Source organism: Falco naumanni, chromosome 7, assembly GCF_017639655.2.
Source record: "Falco naumanni isolate bFalNau1 chromosome 7, bFalNau1.pat, whole genome shotgun sequence".
NCBI classification, from domain to species: Eukaryota; Metazoa; Chordata; class Aves; order Falconiformes; family Falconidae; genus Falco; species Falco naumanni.
The window spans coordinates 42,861,914-42,874,185 of record NC_054060.1 but is presented as its reverse complement, the minus strand read 5'-3'; the positions used below and the strand labels follow the sequence as shown (position 1 = coordinate 42,874,185).

Sequence of the window (12,272 nt, the reverse complement as noted above, 5' to 3'; positions counted from 1 at the left end):
GATTGTTACTGTTCTCAGTTAGCTAGAACTTGGAAACCATCAACATTGACTTAATCATTCCTGTGCTGCCAGAAAGAAACAAAATCTACATATGATGCTTTCCCGTGTTGTAAAGATCAGGAAATGTTCCAATAATTTGTATTTTGAGTGGTACACAATCTGTAAGTTACCATAATAGGAAAGTCACTTAAGTGTGAAGTTAAGCAGACTACACAATCTTCTCTGATATGCTTGTTAGGTAAAAAGTATTCAGGTCAGAGAAATTTAAGTCGAACTGTCAATAACATTGTCCGCCTAGCTCTCCCTACCTGTCTGAAATACCTTAGCGTATCTTAAAGCTATGAAGAACACACTTCTCAGCCAGACAGCCAAAAAACATTTGCCTTTGCCTGAATTGATCTCTAGCTTGTTCATAGTCTGTAACCCAATGAAGCACGTCCTAAAACTAAACATAATACCTTCCATCTTTTCACTTGTGTTTATTTTTAGTTAGTGTAATACCAGTGTGTTTCAGGATCATCACCCAGTTGTTCTTAAGGCCAGTGCGTGTAAGGTTATCTACTACCCAGCCATTTATTCTTAAATTCTCTCTCTTCTCTTTACTTTGATCCAGACTTTTCCTGTATCTGTATTTCTATAGAGCTGAATCACGCAGTTTTCTTCCTTGGCTAAGCACGCAAAGCTATCGCTGCTTTTGCAACATACCGCCAGTGACACCAACCTTACACCTCATCATCTCTCTCTGTTAACTTGTTACCTCTGAATTCACCCCAAGTTCTGCCTCTGCAGACTTGATTTCTCTCGAAAAATACCCCCGGCTCCACCTCAAGCAAACGAGCGAGCCCAGAAAGACACACACCATCCCCACCTCCCTTCTCACGAACAGAAGGAAGGCATCCACGCCAAAGAGGACTTCCCTGCATCTCCCGTTTGTCAGGCACTTCCATACCTCAGCATGAAGCACTGCTTTCCACCTCCTTCAGCTAAACGTTTAAAAGTTTGCGAGGTAAGAACCAAGAGAGCCAAGCAAACCACTTGGCGTTTTCACAAGAAAATAAACGAAGCCGCGCTATATTGCTGAGGTACGTTTTCAAGAAAGGACAGAAGCCTTCACAGGACAGGCTGGGCACAGACGCTCCGGCCGTGCACAGCAGCCAGAAGGGCATTCAGAGCCTTATGCACGCTGTCAGTGTGTGTGCCCGCAAAGCCGCAGCACTCCCGGTAAGGCACCGGACTGCTCAGCAGCCCAGGACGTAAATCCACACGGCCCCGCCGCCGGCGAGGCGAAGCGCGGCCTCCCTCCGGCGCCGGGGGTGCTGGAGGCGGGGGCGAGCGCCCCAGCTCCCCTGCCAGGGCCGCCGGCCGAGGCGCCCCGCACGCCGGGGTCGGGCCCTGGGCGCCGCCGCCTCCCCGCCCCGGGGCTCCTGCTCCGCGGGGCCGCGCCGGCCGGGCCGCCCCGACCCGCCCCACGCCCCTCCAGCGGCCCTCGCGCCCCGCCGCCTCCCCGGGCACCGCGGGGCGGCCCGCAGGCCCCTCACGCCGGCCCGCCCGGCTGCACCTGCCGAGCCCGGCGTAAGAGAGCCCCGCCGGCCGCCCCCCCGCCGCGGCCTGCCTCCCCGCGCCGCACCGTTAGCGATGAGCTTGGCCGAGAGCTGCTTGACGAGCTCGGGGATCCGCTCCCACTGGCACTCGGAGCGGCACCGCTCGATCTCCGTCTCCAGCCGCGAGCCCGCCTTCTTGGTGGCCATGGCCGGGCCCGCGGGCCCCGGCGGGGGAAAGGGCCGGTGCGGCGGGAAGGAGCCGGGACCGGGGCCGGAGCCGGAGCCGGCAAAGGACGGCGGCGGCGCCGGGCGCCTGGGCGGCGGCAGCAGCGACCGAAGCGGCGGAACTTGAGGGCTGCGGCCCGCGCCGCGCTGGCGGCCGAGCGGCGGGCGTGGCGCCCCCTGCCGGGCGACGCGGGGCGTGGCGGCGCCGGGCGGCGCGGGGCGGGGCGTGGCGGCGGGGGCGTGGCCGCGGCCTGAGGCGGCAGCGTCCGCCGCGGCTGTGCGCGGACAGGGCCCGCCCGGCTGCCCGCGGGAGGGGGGAGGGTTCCAAAGAGCGGAGCGGAGCGGCCCGGCCGGCAGCGGTGCAATGGCGCAGCGCGGGAGCGGAGCGGGGCTCGCCTACTGCAACAGCAAAAGAAGAAATCGGTGAAAGCGCTTTCTGCCAGTGCGCGGTGTAGGGATCAGAGAACGCCGAACGGCTCACAGCATGGCGTCTTACTGGGGAGCGAAGGCGATTAAATGAAAAATGAGGCAGGAAAGGAACGATAATTCAAAACCTCTGATCTCGTGATTACTCATTCTTTTACACATAAGACTATAAAAACTAATATTTCAACTTCTGAAGAGTTCGTTTGCTTATGAAGATTATTTGTGTTTATTCACACCAATTTTAGCACATTTTGTTAGCACTGAACACATCAATTCAGTAAATGCTACCAGCAAAAGAATAGTATCAAAATATTTCCCTAACAGTTCATCAGGCACGTTATCCCGCCAGCTACTACTCCTGAAGCAAGACAGCTATGCAAAAAGAATCTGTGTATTTCCAAATGCATTGGAACAATGGGGAAATCTGCTTTAACGTTAACGGAACGTGCACGCACCTAAGACTGCTCTGAGAAGATGCCATTGTAAGTGACCGATAATCATATAAAGCAATTGAGCTGGAATGAACAGCGTAAAAGTGATCCCGAAGTCTGATCCTGCATACTTTGTCAATTGCCACTTATTTTTCAAAATGAAACAAAGCGTTGGTTGCTGGAAATGGGCCTGTTTAGTGAACCCTTGGCACAGACTGCAGCATACATGTACTCTGCGAGAAACACTCTGCTTATTAAGAGGAGATAACTGGCTTGCTCAAAGGTACAGAGATACCTGGTGTCTGAAAAGGATGTAAAATTAAATTACAGAAAAGTAACTTAAGATATATTGGTCAACCATTTTTCCTTACACCATCTCTCCCACTCCAATCCTCCCAAACACAGCGCAGTAAGAAAAACGATGGGATGTTCCATTTGATTTCATGAGCTTGGACTGAAGAAACAGGAACTTTCAATACACAGCAACACACCAATTCACTGCTCTGATACTTCTGGGAACGTGAAAATAAACCTGTTAAAGTAGTTGTCTGCACTAGCACTCCATACAGAACTATGAGAAACAGAAGTGATGGAGGTTTAAAACTGGTAAAAAAAGTAAAAGTTATAGTGACTATAAACTGACTAAAGTACTATTTTAATCTCTACAAAGGTATTAAACATTCTATAACAAGGAATCAGGCAACATAGTCAAACAGAATGCTAGGGACTCATATGAGAGAAAAAAATATGCACGCAAACTTCCAAGATCCTTAGTTTTTATTCTACAGTGAGGTTTTCTGGCTTCTTAGGCAAACACCATTCACGGCTAAAGTGGTAGGAAGCAAACCTCACCTTTGTTCTAGCTTTCCTTTATTCTAAAAAAAAAAAATGAAAAAAATTTAAAACTTTTCACGACAGCTTTGCTGAAGTCAGCTCACTGGTATGGAGGCTTGAGAGAACAGGCTAGTCAAAGCTTAACATCCAATTTGTGTCAAAGGCTATCAATGCTTAATGGCAAGCATTTTTCCACTATTTACAGCAAAAGTGTTTAATATGCAAGTTTATCTACTACTCTGGTTTTAGTCTGCCACACCAGCCAGGGGTTTGGGATTTTTTCCCCAAGTAGAATTTGTCTGAAGCTGCTAAGCAAAGTGCTAATTATGACAACAGTTTTCCCCCTCGGTTTCTATAGGATACATCACAGAAAGATGATTTTGAGGGAAATATGTTAGAGAAGACAGCACAAAAATCCTTGGTTTATCTCCACAAAGTGTAAAATAGAATTAAAAGGCACCTTTTCCCCAGCACAAGTCCTTATTTTATCAATTTATCTTTTGATTCAAATCAACATCTTTAGTGTCTATTAAGATGTTAAACATACTCTATTTGCAAGTGATCAAAGAGATGCAATTAAAATATTATTTTTAAAGTAATCATGTTTAACTTCTACTACTGTCTGCCATTTTCTTAAATGCAAAGTGCAAAAATTTTCAGGCCAAAAATGCATTCATGTGAGAAGTAATTTCTCTACAGTGAAGAGCACAACTCAAACATTATAGAAGCAAATATTATACTGGAATGTAAGTGTTGTTCTTCAGTTAGCATAACACTGATAGTGAAACAAGGTAACTGCAGAGTTCTCTATTCCTACTGAAGCCAGTAATCTCTATAAAATTTCTATCAGACCATATTAAAATTGTTAGAGAAAATAATCTCACAGTGACGCTTTGTTCCTTTTTGAGAATATCAAAATGCAATTTAAAGAGAAGTGAGACTGAGCAGCGTCCGTAAAATCAACAGTTTGATGACACACGTTATAAAACCTGCCACCCCTACCTCATAGCAAGGAATAATGCAGTCATATAAGTACTGAAATATGCTTTATCAAAATAGTAAGTATTTCAAGGTTTTGTACTTAGATCAGTTCATTTTCTTAAAGATAAACAGTCACATCTGTGAATGTGCAATATTTTGTAAACCATTAAGCACTCACTGCTGTTTGAGTGTTACAGTCACACACAAAACAATTCAGGAAAACCTGGGAACCTGGAAAGCATTTTTTCCCCCTTTCACAATGGACTTTTTTGTAGTTTGTTGCTTTCAAGCTGATTCAATTCATACTGCACTTGTCAAATAATGGACAGTGCAATTGATACTAAAAGGGATGTATGCCTGTACAATCAGGCAAATACTTATTTTTCACTATTGTATGAAATCTCCTGATGTTAATTCTTGGTCTTTAATAAATGACAATGCTAACAGTCATTACTATTGATAGGCTGAATCTGAAGTTTAATTACTAATTGTGCTGCAAAAGATAAAAGTCAGACTCCCAAAGAAATCCTTTCCAAGCTCATTTATACTAAATAGAAACTGGCATCACCAATGAAAGGGCAACAAAGAGTATCACTCAACTAGTAATATATATTTAAAATCATATTGTTTTAGCCCAATGTTTCATACTGCATTTTAATTACGTCATACTGTTTCTAGAAGTATCCTCCACATCACAAATACATATATTTACACATTTTAAAAAAAAGTCATCTCCCCAAATCAAAAAAAAGCACACTTCACTGGTGTTTATAAGCTGAATAGAGTATTTATACCTGAATTGCTACTTATTCCACAAGTGTATTTTCACAAAGCTATATTGCCAGTGAAGTTGCTATCCTATATTAACATGTAGTAACTAATAGGACACAAAATGGGAAGAAAAATACCATAGTTTGCTGTTTCTCATGTTTATTGTGACAGTGCAAAACTTTCCAGCCTTGTTCACAGGTCTAAGGATTTAAAATAAACGCTTTGGCTACTTTTAACTTCAGGGAAGAACCAAGGTAAGATCTAATCATGGATCTTCCATTTTGTTACACTCATGGTAAGCCTCTTTCCTGCTGTATTTCAAACTGTTGTCCCACACAGTGATGCCCATAGGATAGCAGGTAAAGAGGGTCTCCACACTGTCTTTGCAGAAGAAAACTGGTAAGATACAGTTCAGCAAAATTCTAGATGTGATCCAGATTGTAGCTTAATCTCTGACTTCAACCAAAAACCCCCAATCTTCCCAGACAAATTGAACCTCAGTGGCGAAGCCACTTTCCTATTCTTGATTGATTCATTTATGCAAAATGTGTTCAGAATAGAATCATTCTGAATTTTAAAAAATAATTACATATTTTTAGAAAGATGCAAGCTTCTTACAGTTTAATTAGCCCATTGCATTTCAGTTCCTTTTGTTATATCCAGCATAGAAAGTGTCATGTACCATTTAAAACTATTTCTTAATGGCAAAAATAAGATACCTATTACATGTTAGGAAATTAGGAAACTAGATTTTAGTAAATACGAACCTCTTAATCTGAGCAAAGTCTCTTTAGCTGGCAAAGCAATAATGGCAGCTCTTCTCCGTGTAGTATAATTGTTTGATTTCATTACATTATTGGCTAAAATTGTACATAGGTTTTATTCCCAGATCAGTTTCTGCCTACACAGGGGATCACTGTCTTCACATAAATTGCTGTTTCAAACTGTACTTCTGTGACCACTTAAGAGAAGATGAAGATCAAGTGTTTCTCACATTGAATTTGAATGCATCAGTTCAGTTACATCTCTTATTCAGTTCCTAAGTTCAATACCTTTAAATAAATTCAATTATTACATAGAAGCAAAGCTTTGAATTTCACTTTTTCTTCCTTTTTTAAATTTTATTTTTGTACTGTTACTAGCTACTCATTGGCAGTAAAAATAATTTGTATTTAATAAATATCAATATTTTCCCCATTGCTATTTAAATACATCTGGGACAAACGATTTATATTCAAATATAAATTTGAAGCATCTACGGTGTCACACCGCATTCAAACATTTTCCTTGCCGCCAGTATTACCAGTTAAACAACTTGCCAACTACATTGCCAGACCACCAGAGGGAGTCTAAAACTACATATAATTTCTGAAAGTTTCTAAACCTATAGGCTAGTTTAAAACATTATCAGAAACTCCTGTAGGTTGTGAAAACCACGACAAATTGATAAGAAAGATGAAATAAATCAGAGGAATCTATGGAGATCAGGAGTTGCTGAGGCTAAAGATAATGAAAAAAATCTAGCAAACTCATTATTACATTACTGTCCAGAGGTAAGAAAAAAATGTTTGTGAAATAGAGTGTTCAGCAACTGATTTTGGTCTGTGTTTGAAAGAATGAAACCCATGAATTTAAATTATATTTTACGATTACTTTAATAACTGGAGAGAAGTCTTAAAAATCAGTAGATCCAGAATTGGTACGCAAAAGTCTTAAAACAAAGATTGCCCCCTTTGGTCTCATCACAGCCCTCTGAACAGCTCCTGGAATGCCAGGGGCACCATGAGGACACTTGGCTTGTGCCTGATTGCCAAAGGAAGGCAGAAAACAATGGCGGAGTGCAGCCTGTCTGGCCTCATGTGACCTTAAGAGAAAAACCTGGAAATTTGCATACAGGGTTACATTGTGATGTTCCAAAAGCAAGGTCCTTAGCAGAGGGGAGAAGACTTCCTAGGATCAGCTGGGGCAAATTCCAAGAGACCTGTACTTCAACTGGGCAGAACCAGTAACAGGAGTGCCAGCTGCTGTTTCTGCACAGCAAATATGAGTTAAGAGGCCCAGCCATAATAATTGGCAGAACCAACAAAATATTGGCTTTATGTTTTGGAAATTAAATTTTATGTAAAGACGACAACATTTACAAACAGATTAATAGAGAAAATAAGGTAAGAATACAAAGTTGGAGACATGACAAATTTGTGTAGGAAATTAGATCTTTTAAAAAGCTGTCAGGATAATTAACTATTTGGTCAAAGATGCGGTGGATTCTTCATTCATCAGTCTTGATGTCTCCAAAACAAGACTGGATGCTTTTCAGGTAACACGAACTGGTTAAACACAAGCTGTCAGCTCTATGGAAGACTAACTGATTTACATTTGATACCCTTCTCTACACAAGATGTCAGATAGGAAATCCCCCAAATCCTTGCTGTATTGCACAGTGGTGGCCTACAAAATACTGGGCATCACCAGGAAGGCTACTGAGAACAAAGCTGCAGGCATCCTTCTGCTACTCTGTAAACCATGGCACACCCGCACCTTGAGTGCTGCACGTGTTTCTGGTCTCATTGGTTTGACTCAGTAGGACATTTCATATGCTCTTGCAATAATTCAGTTGGCTTTACACACTGCACTTACTTTATCTGGCCCTACTCAACCTTTCAGAACTCTATTGCCTAACACTTCCTTTCATTAGCAGAAAGACAAGTTCTGCTTCTTTCTTTGAGATTGTCCAGAAATCAAATTTTTTCCTCTTCACGTACTCTACATCATAACTCCTTTTTGTGAAAAGTTCAACTAGATGTTTCCACGGAAGGTTAGGACTGAGCTGCAGTTTATTTAAAATACAGGAACAGGAACAAGTCTCCAAAAGGTCTAGCATTTGCCTCAAACCACAGAACAGATCATTTCCAGTCTGCTTCACTGCCCTGGAGATCATTCTACCTATCAGCACAGACCAGGTAAAACCAGAACATCTGTGATTTGTTTAGCTGCTTGATAAAAACTGAAGTAGAAAGCAGTAATGTTACTGTGGCTACAGTTGGTTGGGATGGATGTGAACTACTGTCCTGTGGGCTTTATCCATCTTCAATTCACAAAGATGATTCATGAGCAAAGTTTCTGGAGAGTAACTGTCAGCTTTCAGCGTCTTAGTGCTACTGCTGGGTCCAAGTACATGTTCTTGAAAATCTGAAGTTTCACATCGGTAGGACAAAGCAGATTTCTCCTGCATGCTTCTGACCTAACCCTACTTCAAAGTGCAAAAGGCAAACCAGTCAGCCAGATCTGACACCAGTGATTCAGAGTATGTTTAAATCCAAGTTTGCAGGTGCTATTTGAGTTTGTACCTTTTGATTTGCACTCTTTCTCCAAAAAAAGTTTTTGGGGATAATTTTAAAATGGTTCTTTTTGTAATTCTAACACTATTCATTCTGTTTATCAAATATAACAGTTGTCTGAAGAGTAAGATACCGCTTCACTGACCACTGTATTTTAATCTAGCAATTTCTACACTTCTGATAAAGGGAAATGTTTGTCACAGCCTTCCTTCATATTTTTATTCCTTCTATGTATTGGACATTTGAATCTACAGTTCTTTAAGGGCAGAAAGCTCCATGCAATTGCCTTTCAGGGCAAGCAGAAAGACTAGAGAAATTAAAGAGCTACAAGGGTTAACATAGAAAGCTTAGGAAAGGAACAGAAGTATACAACACGGGGAGTAAAAATAAATAATAATGATTTAAAAAAAACCCAGAGTCTGCATAACCTAATTAACCCAAATGCATGCTAGAAGAATGCAGGACTCTTCAGGTATACTGATAGCATTACACATCAGGACTTAAACATACAGGCATACTCACACATTTTTCTGCAAAACCAAGCTCCTGACAGTGCTGGAGATCAGTAATAGCTCAAACACTACCACAGTCTATCTTAGAGACTTGTTCAGATACTTCTCCCTACTGCCACAAACATCCTTGGTTATTACCTACAAAACTGCCTTCAGCCAAGTATTATCTGCCTAGCATTCAGATGTTCAGCCTTTTTTTTTTTTCTTAAAACCTGTGTGGAAACAATGGACCTGCAGACCACTAGCTGTCCAAAGGGAATAGCCACGCTGCTGCTCTGCACTGCGCACAGGTTTGGCAAGACTATCTTAAGGGAAACCAAGGTTGACTCCTTAATAACGACATGATGTACTTCTCTAGATTGCTTTGCATTAACTTTGAAGCCACCACAGTGACTAACCACACAATTTAGGGCAACAAAAAAATATTTATTTCTCAACACCATGGCCTGAAGAAAAAAATGGGCTGATTGAAGATCAAAACCATCATTGTAGCTACCATTCCAACACAGCTGAAGAACCCGATTTGCCAAACACTGTCTATTCCATGGTGGTTAGCAAGACTTACAAACAAGTGAAAATATCTCCAAGACAGAAGCCTTGACAATAGATTTTCATAAACCTGTAGCTGTAACAGGACTGGCTATCAAAGGCTGGGCCTACCATCCTCCAGATCAGCACGGTTAGGCTTTAACAGCTCTAGAGAGGAGCGTTCAGCTGACAACTGCTTCCACAAATCTTTGACGAGTTCTGAGCATCTTCCAGAAAACAAGCTTTCTTGTATTTCTTCCACCACTGCATTCACAAGATCATCCTCTCTTCCAGCTCTTTCAAAATCAGAACCTATCCCCATTAATTTTCTGAATATTCCGATATTGGGTAAAATAAACCATTGCAATTACTTACCTTGCTGTTTGGTAAACTTCTACCACAAGGTTTTGCACTTTGTTGATGTAATTCAGAATTTTAGAGAAGTGCATACTTGTCAAAAAGAAAACTTCACTGTAATCTGTTGATAACTGGCATATAGTGAATTAGGGAAATCAGTGTCCGTGTTGCTGCCTTTACCATTTGAAAATGGCACTATTTCCCTCCAAGAAAAAAGCTGATTAATCTGTTGGTTTGGGTTTTTTTCTTAAATATTTAAAACTAAATTTCTTCAATATTTTAGATTAAATGCAGAGACCGTTACTTCTTAAAAAGCAATGGTTTGCAGCCGGGATGTCCTGTACATTATGGTGTGACAAAGCCCTCAGCATTCCCTTCTTCCTGTTTTTTGTCCTCTCCCCCATCTCTGCACACTGACACAAGAAACAGCATGCACCGTTTCACTTACTGCAAATTACCACAGCCTTCTCCTTTATAACCAGCTGTCAGAATCTGTCACCAATTCATTTCTTGCCTTTCTAGCTTGCCATTTCTAGCTACAGAGGTAAGGCAGAAATTACAGATGATCTCTTCTGCTGGGACTCTAGCAAAAGATAAGTAATTTTGCAGGTTTCTTTCTCTACAAGTGGAAGAGATCAGTACAGTAAAGATATCTGTAAGCATCAGAATTTGCTGCAGTAACATCTTAATGATAAGGCTGTCAAGCTTGAAAGCCAATGCCAAGCTTTTATTCATTTTTGTAAACCAGATGTAGGTTAAGATTAAAGGCCTGTTCTCACTTCACTGTTTAAGTTTTCCTTTTAATCTGACAGGTTTAAAATTGAACTAAGTGATCTGCCAGGGCTGCATACAGATGGACTGACACGTGGCGATACACATTAAGTAGAATAATATTAACGCTTGAACTTAAAAGCACCAGGAATAGAGCATTTTGAGTTCTAATTTGTACAATCGCTGTACAATGAACACATCACCAGACAGTGAGATCCTGTTCCCTTAAGTAGGCATAGCTTCAACAGAATAACTATTATGTACACCAGAGCTACAGTATTTAAAGGATGAGAACTCATTAAGGAGTCATCTGAGAAAAGCTTTGAGCTACTTGCTGCTTTTGTGAATTAGTTTCTCTCCTCCACTTTATATTCATTTTGAAGGAAAAGGGATACATACTGTTATTAATGAGTAAGCTTCTACAGACAATGATACTATCGCTTAGTCACCTCTGTCACCATAACTTGGAGACAAACTTTGAGCATTGTCCCCTCTGCATCACTGTCTTCAAATACAACTTCCCCCCCTTTCTTCTCACTTTGCCATAATTCCATAAACTAGTTTACACTTGAAAGCTTTTTTAACATAGCTGTATGTGTCACACAATCTCACACAAAACTGAGGTAAAATATACTTGATTAAATGTAGTTATATCAGCAAGGATCGGTAATACGTACATATATTTTAAACTAGATAGTAGTTACCTTTCCCAGCAGATGACTTTTGGTTATTCACCTGGCCTTAGCCTAAATCCTTAGATTTTCTCTCACTTATGAAAATGAACAGTTGATCACAATCATACTAATACAACTATGCAAAAACCCCAAGGAAAGTCCAATCAACATAAATGAGATGCCAATTTTAAGACCTGAAGCTTGATTTGTTGACAAATATCTATTGAGAAAAATGCAGCAAGTCTGCAATTGGTTTGCAATTTCCTGATAGGTTTTTGAGCAGTTCCTGAGCGACTGAAAAATTTCTATTTTTCTCTGCTTTATTATTGGCATTTCAAAAGGAAGTTAGCAGACTTCTGCACGGATTTTGTGAATACAGCCAGATTGGTTGCCAATTTTAAAAAGTGATTTTATGTGTAAATAGTATGGATTCCTTTCTACCTCTGAATAAAAGTATTAGTTTTCAAGAATGACACCATTATAACATATTAGGTTTTGCAATGCTTCATTACTACTATTAGTTTGGATTAACTATGAAAGCAATTAATCCAGTGTTAACCAAAATGCCTTAAACAAGTTAACAGGCCACTTATTTTCCCCTGTCTCTGCTGGCTGAGAGATGATACAAACACCAGAAACAAGAAAAGGGTAGAGCACGTGGCCAGAAGAAAGGATCAGGAATGGCTCTGTGAGTGACAGTAAGCTGTCAGACCGGCCCTACCATCTTGCCTGACTAAATACTTACCATTGATTCCCAGGTAGCTGCAGACTTCCCCTTCTATCACACAGAACACGAAGGCTGTCAAAATACATGGGGTTTCTACATCTCTCTGCTCTTGCTGCTTCAGGGCACAACAAACAAGACTGCTCCAGTTTGTCTGTG

The 12,272-nt window shown here is 41.4% G+C and overlaps 1 protein-coding gene across 2 annotated transcripts in view; it reads right to left on the bottom strand.

The window, feature by feature from the left end:
- The window catches only part of TTC7B (tetratricopeptide repeat domain 7B), a 144,108-nt gene extending 142,177 nt beyond the window's left edge, over window positions 1-1,931 (bottom strand). The window contains exon 1 of one of the 2 annotated variants that reach the window (XM_040601428.1): window positions 1,628-1,931. In XM_040601428.1, coding sequence (XP_040457362.1) covers window positions 1,628-1,748 — 121 coding nt within the window. In that variant the 5' untranslated portion in view covers window positions 1,749-1,931. The remainder of the gene's footprint in view (window positions 1-1,627) is intronic. The other variant, XM_040601427.1, reaches the window with a different exon arrangement.
- Window positions 1,932-12,272: the final 10,341 nt, after the last annotated feature.